The sequence below is a fragment of the Hyperolius riggenbachi genome, chromosome 4 (assembly GCF_040937935.1).
Source record: "Hyperolius riggenbachi isolate aHypRig1 chromosome 4, aHypRig1.pri, whole genome shotgun sequence".
Lineage (NCBI taxonomy): Eukaryota > Metazoa > Chordata > Amphibia > Anura > Hyperoliidae > Hyperolius > Hyperolius riggenbachi.
The window spans coordinates 362203979-362228607 of record NC_090649.1 but is presented as its reverse complement, the minus strand read 5'-3'; the positions used below and the strand labels follow the sequence as shown (position 1 = coordinate 362228607).

The following is a 24629-nucleotide window of genomic DNA, read 5'->3' as shown; positions in this document are numbered from 1 at the left end:
TTTCACAATGATCGCGCTGCTCAGCCGAGCGGCAGCAGGTCATTGCGGGGCTTAGATCAACGAACGGGAATGGATTTTCCCGTTCGTTGATCTCTGGGCGAGCGGGCGGCGGCGTGTTTACTAGCGGCGGGCGGCGTGTTTACGAGCGGGAACGCGGACAGCGGCGGGAGTGCGCAAAGTACGGATTTCTCCGTCCCTGGGGGTGAAAGGATGGAAAAAGGGGCGGAGAAATCCGTACGCGCGGGGGTAAAGTGGTTAATTTTGGCCAAGATGAGATTTTTCAGATGACTATAATTGCAAGTGTGAAGGAAGCTCCGAAAAAGTTACTCTGTGGGCAACATTGTCTAGGCCAGGAAAAAGTTGACCAACTGACAGTAAAAGTCCACTCAACATTTACTACTTAGTACAATAAAATACTGTTTATAGTGCTTTAGCTGTATAATGCATTACCTGTGCTTTATTTTGATAATCCTAAGCTATTCTTTACTATAATGTTTTAAGTAACTGCCTGTTACTAAATGGTATTCTGTGCATAAGAGAAAACAGTAAGTCAAAAATATACACAAATCCCAAACTGTTATTTTAAGTCTACATAAAGGCTTTTTTTACTTTACCCCTTGGGATCAGACCCTACTTTTGTTTATTTATTTTGCATTGTGGCAAAGGCTGTGCCCATAGTTTTCCTGTGGCCATTCATAGATACAGTGGAGGAAATAATTATTTGACCCCTCAATGATTTTGTAAGTTTGTCCAATGACAAAGAAATGAAAAGTCTCAGAACAGTATCATTTCAATGGTAGGTTTATTTTAACAGTGGCAGATAGCACATCAAAAGGAAAATCGAAAAAATAACCTTAAATAAAAGATAGCAACTGATTTGCATTTCATTGAGTGAAATAAGTTTTTGAACCCCTACCAACCATTAAGAGTTCTGGCTCCCACAGAGTGGTTAGACACTTCTACTCAATTAGTCACCCTCATTAAGGACACCTGTCTTAACTAGTCACCTGTATAAAAGACACCTGTCCACAGAATCAATCAGTCAAGCAGACTCCAAACTCTCCAACATAGGAAAGACCAAAGAGCTGTCCAAGGATGTCAGAGACAAAATTGTAGACCTGCACAAGGCTGGAATGGGCTACAAAACCATTAGCAAGAAGCTGGGGGAGAAGGTGACAACTGTTGGTGCGATTGTTCGAAAATGGAAGGAGCACAAAATGACCATCAATCGACCTCGCTCTGGGGCTCCACGCAAGATCTCACCTCGTGGGGTGTCAATGGTTCTGAGAAAGGTGAAAAAGCATCCTAGAACTACACGGGAGGAGTTAGTGAATGACCTCAAATTAGCAGGGACCACAGTCACCAAGAAAACCATTGGAAACACATTACACCGCAATGGATTAAAATCCTGCAGGGCTCGCAAGGTCCCCCTGCTCAAGAAGGCACATGTGCAGGCCCGTCTGAAGTTTGCCAATGAACACCTGAATGATTCTGTGAGTGACTGGGAGAAGGTGCTGTGGTCTGATGAGACCAAAATAGAGCTCTTTGGCATTAACTCAACTCGCTGTGTTTGGAGGAAGAAAAATGCTGCCTATGACCCCAAAAACACCGTCCCCACCGTCAAGCATGGGGGTGGAAACATTTTGCTTTGGGGGTGTTTTTCTGCTAAGGGCACAGGACAACTTAATCGCATTAACGGGTAAATGGACGGAGCCATGTATCGTGAAATCCTGAACGACAACCTCCTTCCCTCTGCCAGGAAACTGAAAATGGGTCGTGGATGGGTGTTCCAGCACGACAATGACCCAAAACATACAGCAAAGGCAACAAAGGAGTGGCTCAAGAAGAAGCACATTAAGGTCATGGAGTGGCCTAGTCAGTCTCCGGACCTTAATCCAATAGAAAACCTATGGAGGGAGCTCAAGCTCAGAGTTGCACAGAGACAGCCTCGAAACCTTAGGGATTTAGAGATGATCTGCAAAGAGGAGTGGACCAACATTCCTCCTAAAATGTGTGCAAACTTGGTCATCAATTACAAGAAACGTTTGACCTCTGTGCTTGCAAACAAGGGTTTTTCCACTAAGTATTAAGTCTTTTATTGTTAGAGGGTTCAAAAACTTATTTCACTCAATGAAATGCAAATCAGTTGCTATCTTTTATTTAAGGTTATTTTTTCGATTTTCCTTTTGATGTGCTATCTGCCACTGTTAAAATAAACCTACCATTGAAATGATACTGTTCTGAGACTTTTCATTTCTTTGTCATTGGACAAACTTACAAAATCAGTAAGGGGTCAAATAATTATTTCCTCCACTGTATGTAGGCTTCAGCCCTCACCAAAACGACCTGTCTTTCTGAGAAAATGAAGACCTGTTGATCAGCAGAATCACAAAGCCACATATGAAGGCCTTTAAAATATCACAGATCAATCATAACCCAATATGCTTATACTATATAAGAGGAACCATAATGACATACTATATATTAGAGCATGATTAATTATTTAGGATACCCATTTTTACCTTAATTATCCTGGTTCCAGTGTCCGAAATATACCTTTTATTTATATACTGTTTTATATTGGTGTTATATTGGTGTGTAACCCAGTAATATTTAGCTTAGACTATGATCCCTTAGCTCCCTTCACAGAAGGGAGAAAACAATCCACAGTGATTCACTTTGCCAGCAGTAAAAATACAAGCATCTCCAATAAATGTAACCACTTTCCTGCCACGAGTTATTTGTCCTTAAAAAACACAGCAATTTTAACAGATCATGCTCCTCCTCATTTGCCAATAAGTTTATCGCTAGTGATGTAGCGAGCATCAAATTTTTGGTTCGCGAATGCAAATTTTCTGCAAAAGTTTGCAAACAGGCGACCCGCACAAACCGCCATAGACTTCAATGGGCAGGCAGATTTTAAAACCTATAGGGACTGTTTCTGGCCACAAAGTGATGGAAAAGTTGTTTCAAGGGACCTAACCAGGACCTTCGCATGCTGGAGGGGCAAAAGTCCCATCAAAAATTACATAGTTGACGCAGAGTCATGTTTTAATCTCTAAAGGGCAGAAATCGTAGTACATTCCTAAATTTGTGGAATTAAGTGCTTTAAAACATCCAGCGTCCGTACATAGTGATAATGTAGTGTAAGGGTTAGGCCCGCTTCACACTGACAGATGAAATGCCGCATTTTAACGCAAACAGTCATTTTAACGCAAACTTTAGTGATAATGTCAGGTGAGCGAATCGTTGTTTTTGCTAGTTGACCCCTTCAGGACATAAATGTTAGTCCTCTCAGCTGCAGTCTTTGTGTAGTGATGTGTAGTGGCTGCCTTGCTTGTGCGCACGTTCACGGGAGTACAGGCGATCGCGGTTTTCCATCCCCTATGGTCGGGCTGAAGTGCTCTGTCCCTAGTCTGCTTCTCAGCATCCACAGGAAGCCAGCACAGCAGCCACTTTACACTCTGGCTGCTGTGCTGTGAGAATCCGTTCAGCTGCCTGCGCAGGCAGGCAGCCTTTTGACCATTGTTTAGGTTTGCATGCTGCAGGACTCTGGAAAGGAGACCTTCTGTCAGTTTTGCAGCTTGTGTTGCTGAGGAATTTGCATACATTAGTCATGCAAATCCCTTACCTGCCTTCTTTTGATGACTGGCACTATAAAGCATTCTGCTCCCAGAATGCTTTGCTGGACATTTCCCCTTCATGGTCTGTTCCTGATGGACACTCCTGAGTGTCAGCCATTCTCGTTTGTTAAAGTTATCTTAGTGTAATTCGTGGGAATGCACTAGGCAGTTTCCCTAGTGCAGCTAGGATTGCATTATCTGATTTGCCTGTTCCGTCTGTCATGTGTTTGGATTGCACAAGCCCTAGCGTTAGCGGCTGTGGATCCTTTTGATTGAGTCTGGAGTGTAGGTTGGAGCAGCGGTTGTTTCTGTCTACCTCATCTGTTCTGTCTGCCGTGTGTTTGGATCGCACTCGCCCTAGCGTTAGAGGCGGTGGATCCTTCTGGTCTGAATCTTGGAGTTAACCTTGGATGCGGTCGCTATCGGTTACTCCTTCTGTCTGTCGTGTGCTTGGATCACACTGCTCTAGCGGAAGAGCAGTGGGTCTTTTCTCATACTTGGTTCGCACTGGCTCTGACAGTAAGAGCAGTGGTTCCTGTGTGACCTTTTCCTGTTGTTTGTTTGTCTGTTTGTTTACGCTTGCTGGTGCCTGCGGTAAGGCAACCGTGTAGCTAGCGTGTCTGTGTGGTGTCTGCCTTGTTTTGGTTAGTTAGGGCGGCACGCTTGTCCCCGGGTGCTTAACGCGCAGGGACCATGCGTAAACGCGTTCACTGTTGCGAATGAGTGCAGTGGACGCGTTTAGCTAGCGTTTGTTATTTTTCTTATCTTCTCATTGTGTGATTTTCTGTGCCTTTGCTACCCTTGTGCGCTGTCCTGCTCTGTCTTGTGTCTCTATCGGCAATCGTCAATCTTGCGATTGCGTTCCCACTTTGTTTCCGCTGTTGTGTGTTCACGGTCGCTGGGTGGCGGCTAGATTGGTGCACACACATACATCCTGTCCCTGTGCTCTTCCTCTTTAAGGGCTCTTCAGCCCCGTTTGTCGGGTTCTGTACAATTCCCATCTGGCATCTGTGGCTGTGCAGCGGCGGTGTTTGCCTGCACTCCACAGCGCCATCTGCCGGTGGGAATTGCCCTCTGCGGGTGCATAGCACCTAACCTGGGTTTCCCAAAATTATACGCTGGTGGAGGGTTTTCGTTGTGTCAGTGCGCGTCTTGTGCGCTGACCACGAAAACGACCCCGTCACCGTTACATGTGCTGGCTTCCTGATAGGTGGGTGGGGGGGGGGTCCAGGTGAGAGGGATAGCTGATTGGCTGCATGCATCTGCTGACTCTGGGGTGAGGGATCAATTTTTTTTTCACAGAAATTAACAGCAACAATGGGTCCTCACAGAGGGTAGCTGTATAACTACAGACAAGAAAAATATGTAATTGTATGGAAAGTGATGAAAAAATGTGCCCCAGAAGAGAGGGGAGTCTTGCAGGACCACATATATACATAAAACAACAAACCCCTTGATGATTAGTAACTATTAAGTCACAAGTCAAAAAGTGCAGGATGCCTTAAAAAAGATCTTACAGTCAAAAAATTCAATACCAATAACAGTAGTTACAACCAATGTAGCATTGGAACCCAACTGTTCCATATATCAATAACCACATATTATGGCTTAGCAAGATACTGTAAATTACACACCATAATGTTTACAACCTATAGCCAGAAAAGAAGAAAGAAAAGAGTAAAGGAAGAGAAAAAAATAGAAGAAGAGAGGCCGGGAACCCTGTCAAAGCCTGGGTAACTAAGACACCTAGAGCATCATTAAGTATACCTAGAAGCAAACCTAAATTAGACGAGCTCTGGAGCAAAAATGTTTAACCAAGTGTCCCATATCTTATTAAATGTTTGGGGACAATTCCTATTCTGATAGGTGAGTTTAGACAAAGGCAAAATATGATTAATAGCCTTAATCCATGCACCATGGGTGGTAGGAGAGGGATTGTTTCACCTACATGCTATCTACTTCTTAGCATAGTGATACAACACTCTAATCAAGGTCTTCTGATACCTTCTCATATGCTCAAAGTCAAATAAACCAAAGAACACTATCCTAGGCGTCAGGGAACCCCAATAATCAGCAATTTGCTAAACCAGTTGCTCCACTCCCTGCCAAAATACATCAAGCCTAGGACAGGACCACATCATGTGCCCAAATGCTCGCAGGACCAATCCGCATCTGGAGCAATCATGTGACGTGGTAGGATTCATCTTATTCAGTCAAACAGGAGTAAAATAGGTGTGGTGGAGGATTTTCAAGGCTGCAAGTCTGTCTCTAGCTGACACCAGATCAGACTGCAGATCAGCAATAGAGGTCTGGAGATCCTCATCAATATCAAGATCCAGGACCTCCAAACTTCAAGCCCTCAGACATTTGTCTATTCTCCCTTTCTTGTCCCTCAATAAACACTCATAGGTAGCCAACAATGGCTTATCAACTTAAGCAATGATATACATTGACTCTAAATCATCAGAGACGAGACAAATCGGTTCTTTCTCAAACTGAGATTGCATAGCGTGTCTCAATTGGAGAAAACGGAAGAACATTTGATTGTTCAGATTGAATGTGGATTTAAGAACATTGAATTCCACCAAGCTACCCTGCGGGGCAATATGATATAAGCGTCCTCTGAGATTTTCCACAGTGCAGAACATCTTGTATTTTTTAACAATACTTTGCACTGTAGCAACTGGAACTTCAAAACATTTAGAAATGGCCTTGTAGCCCTTTCCTGACTTGTGAGCAGGCACAATGTGCAGCCACAGGTCCTCGCTGAGCTCCTTTGTCTTAGCCATGACTGACCACAAACCAACTGCAGAGAGCCTGTTGAGTTGATTAAAACAGCTAATCCCAATTAACCAGGGTAATTAGGATGCTTTAGAACATCTTGGACTTTTTGGAATGATATAGAACTTTGGATTTTTCCACAGACTGTGACTGTTTGTGAAGGGTATGAATAATTTTGGACTGGAAACTTTTTTCTTAGATGTAAATAACAGCTGAGAAATGTTTTTTTAGCACAATAATGCTTCTTGTACATCGTCTTATTATTTTTTGGGAGACACCTGTGACATTTCTCGTAAAAAAAAATTTTGATGGTTGAATAAAAGTAGCTTTAACCCTCTGGGTGATACAATTACATCGCCCAGGAGGGGGTGCAGCACTTTTTTAAAAATCTTTTATTTTTTAAATCATGTAGCGAGCCCTGGGCTCGCTACATGATAGCCGCTGCGCAGCGGCATCCCCCCACCCACTCCGATCACCTTCGGCAATCAGAGTAAGCAGGAAATCCCATTCAGAACAGGATTTCCTGCTGGGCTTCCTCGGTCGCCATGGCGACGGGGCGGGATGACGTCATGGACATCGTGATGTCAGAGGGAGTCCCGATCCACCCCTCAGCGCTGCCTGGCACTGATTGGCTAGGCTGCGCAAGGGGTCGGGGAGGAGGGGGCTGCACGGCACGGCGGGTAGCGGCGGATTGGCGGCAAGCGGCGGCGAACGGAAGTTACACGCAGCTAGCAAAGTGCTAGCTGCGTGTAACAAAACAAAATTATGCAAATCGGCCCATCAGGGCCTGAGAACTCCTCCTGCGCGACATACCCCGAGCTCAGCTCGGGATTATCGCCCAGGAGGTTAAGTCAAAATTTGAAAGGGTTATGAATAATTTTGGAAGAGGAGAGGGATCGGCACTGCAGATATACGTTTATTATCCAAAACGTGAGGCACAAGTCAATACAATGCGTATGTGACAGCTACACTTGTGAAGACATACCAGTGCTGCGAGGTGTGGTTGGTGCACTGGGTGTCTTGCGCTAAATTCGTGCTTCCACTGAGCGATTTACGTTCGTCACCAGTACCATTGCAAAAATAAACAGGTTTTTGTGACCCTAGGATATGATCTCTTTGGGTTAGGGGCCCGAAACTCACCAGTCCTGAGCCCCCTAAAAGTTCCTACAATGCTAGAAAATTTGCCACTGCTGAGGCATTGTCCTTTGAAAAGTTTTGAGATTTTTGAAAGTGAAATAGGGAGCCCAATGAAAGCCAATGGCAAAATTCAGCACCTTTGCACCCCTATAACTCTGGTTGGTTATCACCCGCCGACTTTAGCAGTTAATAGCAAAGGCTCTTACATCCTAGCAACACCAAATTTGCAGGATGTGTTAAAAAGATAGCAGGAAACAATATTTAAAGGACTTCCTAGGCCACAAATGTGAAAAAAGTTAAATACCTTTTCATAATCCAGATCCATGGAGGATGCCATCCGCGCTCTCCCGTTCATTCCGCCATGGCTCCCGCAGTAATACTGGCCCTGGTCGGGTCCCGACCCCTCTGAACGGGTCGGGTTCTCATTCCCTCCTCAATATGACTGCGCAGCTCTAGGACCTCCTCCCGATGTGTCCGATGTATGCATGTATATTGATGACGTGGCGGGAGGAGGCCCTAGAGCTGCGCAGCCGCAATTGCGTGTATGCGGACTGCACAGCCACGGCAATCTGTGGGGGCCATATTGAGGGGGGAATGAGAACCCGACCCATTCGGAGGGGTCGGGACCCGACCGGGGCCGGTATTACTGTGGGAGCCATGGTGGAATGAACGAGAGGGCATGGATGGCGTCCTCCATGGATCTGGATTATGAAAAGGTATTTAACTTTTTTCATACTTGTGGCCTCGGAAGTCCTTTAAAAAAATATATATATTTTTTTTAATTTTTTTATGTGCTGAGTGTGGGAAATCTGAAAAACAAAAATGATGTGGGGTCACCCCTACCGAGCTCTCTGTAACCCCTTGTCCCCCATGCAGGCTGGGATAGCCAGAATGCGGAGCCCCGACCGTGTGGGGCTTCACACCCTGAGCTATATTAGCCCGCATGATCTATGGTATGGGGGGGCTCCGGGGGAAGCCCTTGTCCAATCCATGGACAAAGGGCTCTTCCCACCTTCGGTGCCCCAGGAGGAGGTGAGGGTGTTGACTCCCTGGGGGGGGGGGGGGGGTGTTCATGGTGGCATCTGGGAGTCCCCTTTAAGAAGGGGACCTCAGATGCCCACCCCCCTCCCAGGAGAAATGAGTATAGGGGTACAAAGTACCCCTTTACCCATTTCCACAAAGGGTTAAATGAAATAAAAACACAACCAGAAAAAAAATCCTTTAATGTTCCTAATTAACCAGAAATACTTACCTGTACATTTAAAAAAAATTCCCCCGCCAATATCCTCGGTAAATGATCCAACCAATTTTGGTGTTTCTAGCTTTTAAAGGGGCTTTGCTATTAACCGCTAAAGTCGGCAGGGGTTAATTTTCCCACGGTCAGAAGGTGAATTTCCATTGAAACTTTAAAATCGATTTTCTCAAAAACTATAAGGTCTTTTTGAAACATTTTTTTCCTCGTTTCCACTGCTCTACTTAACATTCCCAGCAATATTGGTGTTTCTAGCTTTTAAAGGGGCTTTACTATTAACTGCTAAAGTCGACGGGCGTTTAATTTTCCCACGGTCATAAGGAGAATTTTAAAATCGATTTTCTCAAAAACTAGAAGGTCTTTTTGAATTTTTTTTTCCCTCTTGTAGTCACTGAAAAAACACAGGTGTTAGACCCCTTGAAACATCTTTTCCATCACTTTTCTAGCCAGCATAAATGTTTCTAGTTTTCAAAGTTCGCCTCCCCATTGAAGTCTATTGCGGTTCGCAAAAGTTCCTGTGAACAGAACTTTTGTGGAAGTTCGCGATCCCGGTTCGCGAACCGAAAATCGGAGGTTCGAGCCATCTCTACTCAGGACCAGAGCACGCGGAATACATCCAAGTGAGCGAGCTGTGTTTATCCTGCCCACCCCATGTGTCACCGGCTATCTTTTACTGCAGTGCCAACTATCTCTTCACTTGTCTATGAATAATTATGGGCAGCACTGTATATGCATATGAAGGATCCGGACCTGGTTAAGTATGTAAGATTTTAAACATTAAAGGAAAACATTGACTAAGTATTTGATAATTAAATATTATTAAAATTAGAAATGATAATTATTGTTATATTCAGTAAAGTTCCTATTTTAGTGTGCTTAAAACACCCATGTTCTTCTGTTCTTCTTTTGTAGTTTTCTTTATTTAACATTCACCTGCCATTCATACTTTTCAGTGCCCTAATGCACCCTGACTGGGAATCCCAATACCAGCATATTTTGATTTCCCACCAAGACTTCCTATTCATCAGATGAATGAAGCAACTAGGATTATTGGAATCAAAATAAAATAAGCCCATAAAATAAATAATCAGAAAATTCATATTAAAAAAACATTGAGTGCTGCAGCCTATGCTTTGTGTGATTGTTCATCTCGTGTTTGAAATCTATGTCGTACACTGATTTATTGTACAGCAATGCATAACAAATTAGCTCTATTTAAAAAAAGATGACAATGAAAAAAATCATTACATTATAGATAATGGATGACTGCATTTTGATGTCAATCCTGTTTTAATAACAAAAGTTCAAACACCTGCAGAAGCTTAGCTGTGACGGTTTCCTTTTAAAAGCACTGCTAGCCAGAATCCATTTAGAAACCAGAATTTGTCTGGCTGGCAGGACAGAGGCTCCAAACTAAGTGTCACCACTGTACCTATTCCTGTTTGGCACGGGGAAAAAAGCTAAAGCTCTATATGTAGCATCCTACTATTTACTACTTCACTGGATTCATTTTTTGGACCTTCTAAGCTAACAAAAGTACAAAGTAAAAAATTATTCTTAGGCTAACTGGGTAATTCTAGCATCTCCAGTGTCTCAGATGAAAACCAAATGTGTATTTTTAATTAACAGATGCACGCTGAAATGGCATCATGCATGATATAATAACCGTTTACTGCAAATATAAAGCAAACCATGGCTCAACTGACATTTTTGTGGACAAATCTAAACCATACACTACAAGCACTATATCCTTTAAGTGATGGAAATAGCTGGTGGAAAAAATAGTTTCTTTTTTTAAATCCTGGTATGTCTGGCATGAGTATATCATGATTATCTCTTATTTTTAAATAGACAAAACAAAACTGTAAATAGTGCTTGGCTGTTTACATTTAGTGTGGCAGCAACCTTTGACCTGATCAATAAGAAATTACTTTAGTAATGAATAAGCCTGTAATTTTTCATCCTTCATCCCAGCTTAAACCTTAACAAGTCAAATGAGTGAACACTCATGTCTATGAAAGGTTTTATGCAGTGCTATTTTTCACATTTTCTATCTTTTTACCAAATATTTTTGTGCACTGAAAATGCCTTTGTCTGTGCATAAAACTGTTACACCACATCCATTGGGAGAATGCAGGGACTTGTAATGTAATGTGGGCATGGACAAGAAGACCTGCTAAACAATTGATTCAGGAAAATAACCATTTTCTTTCTACCAATATTTTCACCAGTATTTCACATTTTTGCACAGATGAGAATATTCATGAAAACATTTGGACATGAGAAAAAGCATTTTCTCATAGAGAGAATACACAAGAAAATATATGGTTTCATTAACTGCATTGAATTCAATGGGCATAAACAAGTTGTTTTGTGAAATGCATTCAAGTCAATGGAAATGAGAAAAAACCTTTTGAAGAAAGTCATCCAAGGCGATAATCCAGCATGTTGCACCATCTTCCTGTATGCCAGATTGTCATTTTGGATGACTGTTTCTCAATTGGTCTTTTGCGGCCTGTTGAAAAGCTACTTTCTGCTTGAAACAAGCTTGTGCCGTTGTCAGTGATTTGCATGATTTCCGCTGTTTACAGTTTATTATGATTACCATATTCTCAAGTTGATCAACTTCAATATATACAACTAGGATCCTCTTGGAAGAGTTTTTTTGTATGTTTTGAAGGTTTGGTTCATTAGAGAAATGAAAAACTTTTTCCATATATCAGTACCTGAGAAACAGAAGACTTGGGGATCACCAAGGGATATATATATATATATATATATATATATATATATATATATATACTTACTGTATTTTTTGGACTATAAGACTCGCTCTTTCTCCCCAAAAAGTGGGGAAAAAGTCACTGCGTCTTATAGTCCAAATGCAGGGAGTTCCTTACTTGAGAACGCCTGCCAATACGAACCTCCAACCCGCCACAATGTCGGGGACTCCCTGTACTGTGCCCATGCAGAGGAGGACACGTGGACAAAGGAGGACACAGGGGGACACAAAGGGGCATAGAGGAGAACACAAGGAGGACAGAGGCGGACACATGGGGGACACAAAAGGACACAAAGGGGACAGAGAAGGACACAGGGAAACACAAGTGGTACAAAGGGGCCATAATCCACAAGATGCCCCTTCACCATGGATACACCAGGCTTAGCATATTTTCCCCCCAGATTTTAGCCCTCTAAACCTAGGTGGATCATATATATATATATATATATATATATATATATATATATATATATATATATATATATATATATATATATATATATATATATATATATATATATATATATATATATACACACACACACACACACACGAACACACACACACACACACAGCTTACATTGTTAATATACTCCTATAGAGTATTATAGAAACCGCTGTCATATGCACTCCCCATTTATTGTTCATGCTGCTGCTGTATAATGTAATGTCATTTTATAAAGTATTCTGCAGGCAGGTAATAGCAGTAGAATATTGTACCTTGTTAGCCATCAGTAAAAGCAAGAAGTTTTGAATCAGGATGATACCCTTTATTGGCTAACTTACAAAAAAAAAAAAAAATAAGAGTAGCTTATTCTTATTTTTTTTTTTAAGTTAGCCAATATATGGTATCATCCTGATTCAAAACTTCTTGTAGGCAGGTAAGGATTCTAACTGCTGTGTCCATTTGTTCGTTGTCTGTATCACATGCCACCAAAGTGCCAATACTTACAGATCGTTATACAAAGGTATCCCTCTAAACTTTTTAAAAGAATGTATTATTTGTTTGTCATTAATGATCATTTTTCTCATGTGAATGTTTTGTAGAAGGTCAAGTTCATTTATTTTATTTATCTTGATTTTCAGCATATTTTCTGCTTTCCAATGATGAAGGAAAAGATCCTTGTCATTTTACTTGGTAAGTTTTATAATTCTTCAGCCAGTAATTTCAATGTGAAACTCTCTCTTAAACTAAGACAGGCCTGCAAAGAAAAAAAAGTGCATTTTTGAAGTGATACAAATCTTATGTAACTCTGTGCAGATTGGAACTGGACCAATTAAATGCAGCAGCTGCGTTTGACTATTTCAATTCCAAGCTGCATTTTCATCAACTCACAACGATTAAGATTTCATTGACTGTCTCTAGTCACTATTGACTGACGCCAGTGTCTTGATATAATGCTGATCCTCTTCTGTAAACTTTAATGGTGGCCATACATGATTCAGCCAAATCAGTCAAAACATTTTGGCTGGATTGGATGCTTTCCAGCTATATTGGGGATCAGGTAAGAAACACAAGAACAAGTTTTGGGTTGCACTGACTGAAAATTGGTTATGAAATATAACTTGTAGGAAACAGCTGACCTCCTCTTCCAAAGCTGAATATGTATACCAGCAAAAACCTGCACAATATTTACAAATAAGTAAATATGCATCAGTTTAGATCACTTAATCATAGAAGTATAAACATCAGTTTCGGGTCACTTTTTATAGCATAATAGATTGTTTTGTGGAGTTTGAATCAATCCACTATATAATTCTTCCAGTAGGTTCTGATTCTGCCTTACGGTAGGCTACTGTGATGATTTGCTCAGCTGCCTGTGCAGGCAGGCAGCCCTTTGACCATTGTGTAGGTTTGCATGCTGCAGGACTCTGGAAAGAAGAGCTTCTGTCAGTTTTGCAGCTTGTGCTTGCAGAGGAATTTGCATACGTTGTCATGCAAATTGCCTGGCCACATTCATTGGAGGCGTGTACTATAAGTACTATGTCTTTCCCACAATGCTTCGCTGGTCATAAGGATTTCGTCCTATGTAACACTCCTGGTGGGGTGTCAGCCTTGCTCTCTGTTTGAACATCAGCTTAGAGTAATTCCTGAATCTGCGCTAGGCAGATTTCCCTAGTGCAGTTAGGATTGTATTATCTGTATTGCCTGTTCTGTCTTGTCTTGCCTGTTGCCATTGTCCTGTCCCTATGGTGGTCGACAGGAAATGGTTCTGATCTCTGTTCTTGGAGTATAGCTGGTGCAGCGGTTGCTACCAGCTATCTCTTCTGTTCTGTCTCCTGGGATCGCGCTAGCTACTTTTCGCTAGCGCTGGGGATCCTTCTGTTCTGTCTCCTGGGATCGCACTAGCTACTTTTCGCTAGCGCTGGGGATCCTTCTGTTCTGTCTTCTGGGATCGCGCTAGCCACTTTTCGCTAGCGCTGGGGATCCTTCTGTTCTGCTACTCTGTACTTGGATCACGCTAGCCACTTTTCACTAGTGCTGTGGATCCTATCTCTCGCTTGTCCCTGTTTTCGTGTGTTTGTCTGCTACGCTTGCTGGAGGCTCGGTGAGGTAACCGTTAAGCAAGCGCTCGCGTCCTCTGTTTCATGTTTGTCTGTTAATGGTTAGTTAGGCGTGCTTGTCTCTATTGTGCTTATCACTAGTGTTGGGCGAACAGTGTTCGCCACTGTTCGGGTTCTGCAGAACATCACCCTGTTCGGGTGATGTTCGAGTTCGGCCGAACACCTCATGGTGTTCGGCCTTTTAAGTTCGGGTTCGCCCCGAACTTCTGTATGCCCCCGAACAGGGCCGAACAGGGCCCCTGTTCGGGCGAACAGGGCCCTGTTCGGCCGAACAGGCCGCAATACGGCCCCCCTATGGGGTCGCAGGCATAAGGGGGGAGCATGCCCCGATCGCGGGGGGGGGTCGGAAATTCCCCCCACCCCCTCCGCTAGCGCTCCCCCCTCTGCCCGCTTCCCCATTCAAAAGTTTCAAGAAGTACCTGTATAGCGGATGGCCTGGCAGTGGGCGGCACTGTGGAGTGAGGAGGAGGAGGAGTCCGGAGAGTGACGAGTTGAGGGAGGCCGGGCAGCGGGCGTGAGGTCAGAGAAAGGGCGGAAGTTCCGCCCTTTCGCTGACCTCACGCCCGCTGCCCGGCCTCCCTCAACTCGTCACTCTCCGGACTCCTCCTCCTCCTCACTCCACAGTGCCGCCCACTGCCAGGCCATCCGCTATACAGGTACTTCTTGAAACTTTTGAATGGGGAAGCGGGCAGAGGGGGGAGCGCTAGCGGAGGGGGTGGGGGGAATTTCCGACCCCCCCCGCGATCGGGGCATGCTCCCCCCTTATGCCTGCGACCCCATAGGGCCCCCAAAAGAAGGATGTTCGGGAAGTTCGGGGTTCGGCCCGAACATGCCGAACATCTCGGCCATGTTCGGCGAACTTTCCCGAACCCGAACATCCAGGTGTTCGCCCATCACTACTTATCACGTGGAGACCGCGCATAACCGCGTGCACTGTTGCGAATGAGTGCGGTGTTCGCGGTTAGCTAGCGTTTGTTATTTTCCGTATCTCCTCATTGTATTATTTGCTGTGCCTTTGCTAACCTCGTATTCTGTCCTGATCTGCCTTGTGTCTCGTCTGGCGATCGCACCTCTCGCGATCGCGTTCCTATTTCATATCTGCTGTTGTGTGTGTGTGGTCGCGGGGTGGCGACTGGATTGGCGCACACACATACAACCTGTCCCTTTGCTCATTCTCATTCGCAATTGCCTCTCGTGCGATTGCGTTCTGCGCTTCGTACAATTCCTGTCTGGCATTTGTGGAGGTACAGAGGATTGGTTCCTCTGCACTCCCCAGCGCCATCTGCCGACAGGAATTTCCCTCTACAGGTGCGTAGCACCTTTTGCTGGGTGCCTGCAATTACACGCTTGTGGAGGATTTCCGCCGTGTCAGCGCACGCGTTGTGCGCTGATCACGGAGAAAGTTCCACAATCGTTACAGCTACACATTGGATGAATCTGGTACAACTGTTAGGTAGCCTTACAGTACACACACAATTTATGTTGCCTGAAACTATCATTGCATTTACTTTGAGTAAAAGTCCACTGCCCCTTCAGGTAGGGAGTCTTCAGAGTCTTCAGCCACTACCTCTTCAGCATTCAGCTATGCTAGATTTATTTGGCTAGTTGCTGAATAAACAATGAGATGCATTTGGCTCATCTTCTCATCTTGTTTATTCTTCTGACAGTATATGGAGCTTGGCAGCTCAGCTCAACCAAAAGCTATATATACACTAGCGTAACAATAGGGGATGCGACCCCTGCCGTTGCGGGGGGGGGGGGGGATGGGGCCCGCTCGGGGTCTTTTTCGGGGCAGAAGGGGTCGCAGCATAAGAGGAGAGCTGTGGCTGCAGATCGGTGGGGAGGGGGGAAATTGCCCCCCCCCTCCCTCACCTCGGGCTCTCCTCTTAGCGCTCCCCTCCTGCAATCAATCATTGGTGGGGTCTCGTGTAAGCCGCGGCGGCGGCAGCAGGCAAGCTGAGCACATTCCTCCTTCTGGCCGGTCTCCGATCACTAAGTGCTTTATGGAACTTCCTGTGTAAACAGGAAGTTCTATGAAGCTCTTAGTGATCGGAGACCTCCGGCCAGAAGGAGGTATGTGCTCAGCTTGCCTGCCGCCGCCGCGGCTGCCACGAGCACCAACAATGATTGATTGCAGGAGGGGAGCGCTGAGAGGAGTGCCCGAGGTGAGGGAGGGGGGGGGAATTTCCCCCCTCCCCACCGATCTGCGGCCACAGCTCTCCTCTTATGCTGCAACCCCTCCTGCCCCCAAAAAGTCCCCGAGCGGGCCCTAGGGGGGGGGAGCAGAATTTTTTTTTGCAGGGGGGCCCGGGGCTTTCTAGGTACGCCCCTGTATATATATATAGTTACAATTGCATAATGCAGGCTGCCACAAAAAGGTGTGGGTGTGGATGAGGCAGTGAGCCTTTGCCTCTGATTACATTTAGTTACATAGTTACATAGTTATTTTGGTTGAAAAAAGACATACGTCCATCGAGTTCAACCAGTATAAAGTACAACACCAGCCTGCTCCCTCATATATCCCCGCTGTGAACGAATAAGTAAATAGGGGCTAAAAAATGTTATAAACTTGTCTGAAAAGGTGTGTTTTAAGAGTGCGTTTGAAAATGTCCAGGTTTGGAGCATGACATACAGGCTGTGAAAGAGAGTTCCAGATGAGGGGTGATGCTCGTGTAAAGTCCTGGATGTGAGCATGAGAAGAGGGGATCAGCTTAGAAGCCAGGAGAATTTCTTGGAAGGAGTGAAGGTTGTGGGAGGGACAATATCTAGAGATTAGTGAGGAGATGTATGGAGGGGACAACTCGTGAAGGGCTTTGTATGTTAGAGTCAGGAGTTTGAACTGGATCCTCTGGGTAATGGGTAGCCAGTGGAGGAAACGGCACAGTGGGGCTGCATCAGAGGAGCATGTGGAAAGGTGAATGAGTTGGGCAGCTGAATTTAGAAGGGATTGGAGAGGTGCTAGCCTGTTTCTTGGTAGACCACAGAGCAGGGTGTTGCAGTAGTCTAGGCGGGAGATGATTAAGGCGTGTGCAAGCATTTTGTTGGCCTCTTGTGTGAGTAAGGGATTATATTTTTGAGCTGGAAATAGCAGGCAGTGGTTAATGAGGCAATGTGAGGTTTAAAGGAGAGCTCTGAGTCAAGTATAACCCCCAAGCAGCGGGCCTTAGAGGTTGAGGTTATTGGGGTGTTGTCTACAGTTATGGTTGCAATGGGGGGGGGGGGGGGGCTAGATAGTGATGGCTTGCAATCTTATCCCTCACATAGGCTGATGCCTATGAGAGGTGATTCTAGTGGTGGATATCGAGGGGAGGGAATTTAAAAAAGAAAATAGTGTTTTTTATTTATAATAAAATAACATTAAAATTGGTTTAAAAAAAAAACACATTGCAGCAGCAATCAGATCACACCAACAGAAAGCTCTGTTGGTGGGAAGAAAAGGAGGTAAGATTCATTTGTGTGCCAAGTTGTATGGCCATGCAATAAACCATTAAATCTGCGCAGTGCTGAAGTGTAAAACATTGCCTTGTCACAAAGGGGGTGTAAGCCTGTTCTCAAGAGGTTAAAATGAACAGTGCTTCCAGGGACGCTGTTTTGAATACACCAGTATTTTTCCCAAACATTCAAATAATGTGGAACAAGTGTCTTCCCTACAGTAAAAGACATTACTGGTCAAAAGATTATGTACTAGAGGTACTGGTAGCATGTTTAAGAGCACTACTGGGAGGGAGGAGGTGCCCCCAGATGCGATGTGTGGAAGGGATAATGTCAGCTGGATATTGTCAGAAGGGATATGATGCACCTGCTATTTTATCGGGCACCTCCCTGCACCCAACTTTACTCTCATTACCACAAGGGGGGGGGGGGGTGTTAGGGATAGGCCCCACCAAGGAGTGTTTCTTAAGGGCTCTTTCACATTAGGGCAGATTTTCTGCGTTTCAACGCAAAGGGTAAAGTTTGCGTTACCCAAGGTGAAATGAAAGTCCATAGACTTTCATTTTAGCTTTCACATATAACGCTGCGTTTTTGTGCGTTGCGTTACACTGCACCCAGGCGCAGTTTTTCGGCCGACGCTAGCTTTATGCGTTACAATGTTAGTCAATGTAAAACGCACACTATGCGCGTTTTTAATCCGTTAACGCAGGCAATCAGTCCCAGAATGCAACAGAGGAACAATGTAGAAAGTTGACAACTAAAAGAAAAAAAAATTACCTGCGTTTTTCTATGTGCAGTAACGCATTGAAAACGGATTAAAAACGCACACTCACTGCAGTGCAACGCATATCAAAACGCAGTAAAAGGCATACAACAAAACGAATGCTTTGAGCGTTCTCCAACGCAAGCTCTGATGTGAAAGAGCCCTAAGAGTTAGGTGACACCAGGGCTGGGGTTAGGGCTAGGCGGTGCGAAAAGTTGCAATTTGCGACAATGAGAGTAAAGTTGGAAGTTTTTCTGCTATGAAAATTGCCGCGATTCAGCGCCTGCTATTGTATCCAACTTTGCTCTCATTGCCGTAAATCATATCTCTGTGGCGGGGGTGGGGGGTGTTGATGTTTAGGCACCACGGGGGGGGGGGGGGTGTTAGGGTTAGGCGCCACCAGTGGGGATTGGTTAAGGGTTAGGCAACACCAAGGGGTTGAAGGATTAGACATCGGTAGATGGATTATTCTGTGTAGACTCTAGAGGTAGAGGGAGGGTTCTGTGTGAGAGTCGGGTTAGGTTTAGACATAGTAAAATATTGGTAAAGATTACCAATATTTTACTATCGGTATTCAGTAGTCGAATATCGCTAATTTTAACAGATGTAATTGGATCTTCTGCATTATCTATTACTATGCTGGCGTTATTAAATGCTTTGGAAGATCGAGTTTTCTATTCTGTACAAAGTCTAACTACATAGAGCCCATAAGGACAGACCTGTACTGTTAACAAGCAACACAAAATTTGGGGGATTTTTCAGAATTAACTTTGTAAAATCAATTTGGATAAAGATGTAAAGTGGTGACTGACTCTTCACTTGTTGGATAGCTTCAGCACCTCCTGGCTATCAATAACCATTGCTTTTGTGTTAACTACTGTAATGTCTAGATGCTACTTACATTTTTACATTTTGTCTGATTACAGTCCATCTATGTAACTTCAACTTTCTTGTTTCTTCAGTTTTCATCCTAGGTTGTACTTGTGTATCTTCCAAGAAGAATAGAAAGAACAGGCAACGTATGTTGTTTTTCTGATGTGTCAACTGTTTTCAAACTATAACATGTGATGTCTTTTTCCTAAGCAACTAGACCGCCACCTATTGGTCTGGACTTTATCACACTGCATTGTCACTTGTAGATGCAAATGTACACGAGTGATCCCAGCATTATGTAGTAATAATAATTTAAATAAATCTTTAAAAACACTACAACATTACTTATTTTTATAGCATTTTCCATCTAAAAGAGGGAAACACTACTGAGTTAAAATCCAACCTAACCAAAACCTTTGATATTAGTTTTGGAAATTGGGGTAAAAGTTAACCTGGGCTTCAGGACAACTGAACTGAGTGAGATATGGTGGCTGCCATATTTATTTTCTTAAAAACAATACCAGTTGTCGGGTGTCCTGCTGATCTTCCCTGCATCAGAAGCGTCTAAATCCCACACCTGAAACAAGCATGCGGCAAATCCAGTCAAGCTTCCAACATCTGAGGAAAAAAAATATGACAGCCTCCATTGTCCTTTATAGTTTTTGTTTGTTTGTTTTATGGCAGTTTTGTATTCCAGTTTGAGATAATTTACTGTGGAAGGGTTTTATAGTCCTCTTTGTGACTTTTTCCTGATTATCAGAATTCACATTACCTGAAGTAGGCCAATACAGTGCATTGGTTTTAGACACCAGGGCCCATATGCAATTCACTTTTCCTCCTGAGTTTTCCCTTAGGTGATAATTTTAAACTTATCAATAAAATGCCTTTTAAGACACCAAAAAGTAAGAAAATACTCAAAGTAATTTTGATAGTGCTTTTCCCACGCTTTTTTCATTACTTTTTCAGTTGAAAAATGCTGGAAAGTTATGTTAGAGAGAAAATTAAAAAATATCTCCTGGGAGAAAACTTGGGGAAAAAGTTAATTGCATATGGGCTCAGGGCTCATATGCAATTATATTTTTCACCTGAGTTTTGTAAATAAAATGCCTTTTAAGACACCAGCAGTGAAGAAAATACTCACAACTAATTTTGAAAGTATGTATTCGCCTATTGTTGGTACTTTTTCAATTGCAAAGTACATAAAAAATTAATTTAAATACAGGATGAAAAGTTATCTCCAAGGAGAAAACTCAGGTGAAAAAGTGAATTGCATATGGGCCCTGGGCACTGTTTCTCATGAGTTATTTTTAAACTTGTACATAAAATGCCATTTAAACTATCTGAGAGCAAAAACAAATACTCACTTACTTTTGATAGTACTTTTTCACTTACTTTTGGTGCTTTTTCCATTGCAAAGAGCTAAACAGTTATTCTAAATTGAAGATGAAAAATTATCTTTTAGGTGAAAACTCAGGTGAAAAAGTGAATTGCATATGGCCACAGGGCTCATATGCAATTCACTTTTTTACTTTTGAGTTCTCTCCTAGGAGATAATTTTTCATTTTCTATTATATTAACTTTCCAGCTCTCAGCAATTGAAAATCTACCAAAAATTAGGTATAAGAGTACTAAAACTATTTTAAATACGTTTTTGCTGACTGCAGGTTCAAAAGGCATTTTATTTCCAAGTTTAAAAATATCACCTAGGAGAAAACTCAGGAGAAAAAAAACAAATTGCATATGGGCCCAGGGCCCATATGCAATTAACTTTTTCTCCTGAGTTTTCTCCTGGGTGATATTTTCACAACTTGTTATAAAATGCCTTTTAAGCCACCAGCAAGCAAGAAAATACTAGTTTAAAGAAAACTAGTAGTTTAAAGAGAAGATAAAAATTATCTTCTAGGAGATAACTCAGGTGAAAAAGTTAATTGCATATGGATCCAGGGCTCTAAACAGGAGAAGAATCATTATCCATGGTGAATTGTATGCTGGCAATAAAGCAAAAAAAAAAAAGAAGTTTAAAGGACAACTGAAGCGAGAGGGATATGGAGGCTGCCATATTTATTTCCTTTTAAGCAATACCAGTTGCCTGGTAGTCCTGCTGATCCTCTGCCTCTAATACTTTTAGCCATAGACCCTGCACAAGCTTTCAGCAAATCTGGTGTTTCTGACATTATTGTCAGGTCTGACAAGATTAGTTACATGCTTGTTTCTGGTGTGATTCAGGCAGTCAGGCACTACAGCAGCCAAACAGATCAGCAGGGCTACCAGTCAACTGGTATTGTTGGCACTAACAGTAATGAGGAAAAGCTAAGTACTAGAAGGTTGGGTGTTGATAAGGACAGTTGGATTTGGGGTAAGGTACAGAGTGAGACAGGTTAGTTTTATTGGCTGGTATTATATATCATCAAGGCGGATTGGCTGTGTTTAGACAAAATCTTTAGTGGGAAGGATAGGCTTGAGTGACCGCACAAGACTAGTTTAGGATTGGGGATCCATGCCACCCTAGAAAGAAATTGGAGGCATAAATCGCTGCCGCCCCTCTTCCACTTTCCCAAATGCTTTTTGTAGCTCTTTTCTGTGAGGGAGCTGCTTCGTGTTTTTCTCTATAGCCATAGCATTTTCTTGTAACAGATTGTTTTGGCGCAATCAAATATAAAGCTAGCACCTCCTAAATATATCTTTGTTCATTCCTAGAAAACAGTCTAAAAAGCCAGCGTTTTGGGACCACTCAGGGTTCCCTTCTCAAGGCAAAGCCTGCTCAAAGGCAAAAATCTACAAAACTAACAGAAAAAAAGCATAACATGAATAATCAAATAAAACCACCAACTATTCAAGAGTGGCCACAAAGAAGTGCTGCTTTGTGTAACCTCCCCACCCTCTGCACCAATGAAAGGGTACGAAATTAATGGAGTGGGTTTAAGGGGCAGGCCATTTGCACATCAGTGAGCAGGAGAGAGGGACAAGGGAGATAACTGCCAGGACAGACCAGGCATTTCTACACCACTGGTAATGAAGTTGAGTGGATGGACCCTGGGAGGAAAGATTTTTGCTGGGGAGCGTACATTTTCAGAGCATAAGCACTGCTTTCATCCCAGATGCCAGATAACATTTTGTGGACCTATAAGTGCAACAAACAAAGCAGCAGATATAGCTCCACTTTGCGGTTTACGTTGATGGACAATTGTCTTTCTTCAACTAAACTAACTATGAGTTAGGCACCCTAATTAGTATATTTTCTAGTTTATAATCATATGAAATTAGTTATTAATGCTGCTGTTGCTGTTGACTAAAGAACCATCATATTTATATGAATCAGATATACTGTATGTATTTAAAGGAAACATCATGGAAAAAGTAACAAAATGAGCTTTACTTACCCGGGGCTTCCTCCAGCCCCTAGCAGCCGACATGTCCCTCACCGCAGCTCCAGTGGCTCCCGGACCCCTCGGTTGCGGATGTCGACCTTACCAGGTCGGCATCCACTGCGCCTGCGCGAGCTCCGCTGTAAATCACTTACACGTGTTCTGGAGCATTCTACACATAGAGAACAATGTGGCTGGGGAAGTCCTTTTATCTCTTGTAACTGTTCTGTTTATTGTTGCGTGTGGGATGCAACACTGAGTGATGTTTGTGTGGGATTTGGCAGACCCTTAAAGAGAATCTGTATTGTTAAAATCGCACAAAAGTAAACATACCAGTGCGTTAGGGGACATCTCCTATTCCCTTCTGACACAATTTCGCCGCTCCTCGCCGCATTAAAAGTGGTTAAAAACAGTTTTAAAAAGTTTATTTATAAACAAACAAAATGGCCACCAAAACAGGAAGTAGGTTGATGTACAGTATGTCCACACATAGAAAATACATCCATACACAAGCAGGCTGTATACAGCCTTCCTTTTGAATCTCAAGAGATCATTTGTGTGTTTCTTTCCCCCTGTTCTCATGCACTGAAGTTTAAGGCTGCTTGTTTCTTCCTGCAAACAGCTTTGCCCTTGTCTGTAATTCTTCAGTATGTGAAAGCCCAGCCAGCTCAGAGGACGATTTATCCAGCTTGTAAAAGATAAGAGAGGAGAGAGAAGCTGCTCTAATCCTAAATAACACACAGGCAGTGTGCATGGAGGGGCCTGGAAGGGGGAGTTCATAGCAGAACCACAACACTGAAGAACTTGGCAGTCTTCCAGACACAGGCCGACAAGTCTGACAGGGGAAAGATACATTGATTTATTACAGAGACAGTGATAGTATAGAGTGCTGCAGTTAGCCAGAACACATTAGAATAGCTTTTTGAACTTGTAGGATGATAAAAAACAGAATGCAATTTTTGTTACGGAGTCTCTTTAAATGTAAAGGATGAGAATGTTAAATATTTTGCCCTTTCACAAATGACTAAATTGCACAATAGCAACTTTGTTGTTTATTTGCACAGATGTACCTAGCATTGACTGTGAAATCAGAGCCGGGAAAATAGTCAACCCAGAATTTCTCGCAAAATGTCCTCCGGGGTGTAACGATGGGAAATATCGTGTCTATGGAACAGACATATATGCCTCATTCTCTAGCATTTGCACTGCAGCCATTCACAGGTATGTGTATTTCAATACAAGATGATAACTACACATTATAAATGTTCTTTTGTAAGGTTCTGTTAATAATAAATAAACAACAATAAACAAACTAACTCAGCAAACACAAGCAGTAACATGTATCAATATAATTCTCTGTACACACACAAGATATATACAGTATCTCACAAAAGTGAATAAATCTCTCACATTTTTGTAAATATTTTATTATACCCTTCATGTGACAAGTGGAACACTGAAGATAAGCATTGATGCAGAGGTTAAAGGGTTGGGTTGTCAGCCTGTCAGTGCTCAGACCATAAGCCATACACTGCATTCAATTGGCTGTCACCCCAGAAGGTAGCCTCTTCTAAAGACAATGCAAAAGAAAGTCTGCAAACAGTTTGCTGAAGACAAGCAGACTTAGGACATGGATTACTGTAACCATGTCAAGTGGTCTGATGAGGCCAAAATACACTTACGGTATGTGGTTAAGATGGTGTCAAGTGTGTGTATTGTCAACCAGGTGAGGAGTACAAAGACAAGGGTGTCTTACCTACAGTTAAGTGTGGTGGTGGGAGTGGTTTGGAGCTGCATGAGTGCTGCTGGCACTGGGGAGCTACTGTTTATTGGGAGAACCATAAATGACAACATGTACTGTGACATACAGAAGCAGAGCATGATCTGGACTGGCCAAGCATGTCTCTAGAACTTAACTCTATTGGCCATCTATGGGATATCCTCAAATGGAAGTTGAGCACAAGGTCTCTAACATCCACCAGCTTCATCATAAAGAAGTGGAAACAGATTCCAGTGGCAACCTGTGAAGCTCTAGTGAACTCCATGCCCAAGAGAG

General features: G+C 43.1%; 1 protein-coding gene across 5 annotated transcripts in view; it reads left to right on the top strand.

The window, feature by feature from the left end:
- VIT (vitrin) overlaps positions 1 to 24629 on the top strand; it is a 437052-nt gene that overhangs the window by 235164 nt on the left and 177259 nt on the right. For all 5 annotated transcript variants that reach the window (XM_068231965.1, XM_068231964.1, XM_068231966.1 and 2 more), the window contains exons 2-4: positions 12662 to 12713; positions 19298 to 19354; positions 23638 to 23794. In XM_068231965.1, the coding sequence (XP_068088066.1) occupies positions 12680 to 12713; positions 19298 to 19354; positions 23638 to 23794 (248 nt within the window). In that variant the 5' untranslated portion in view covers positions 12662 to 12679. The remainder of the gene's footprint in view (positions 1 to 12661; positions 12714 to 19297; positions 19355 to 23637; positions 23795 to 24629) is intronic.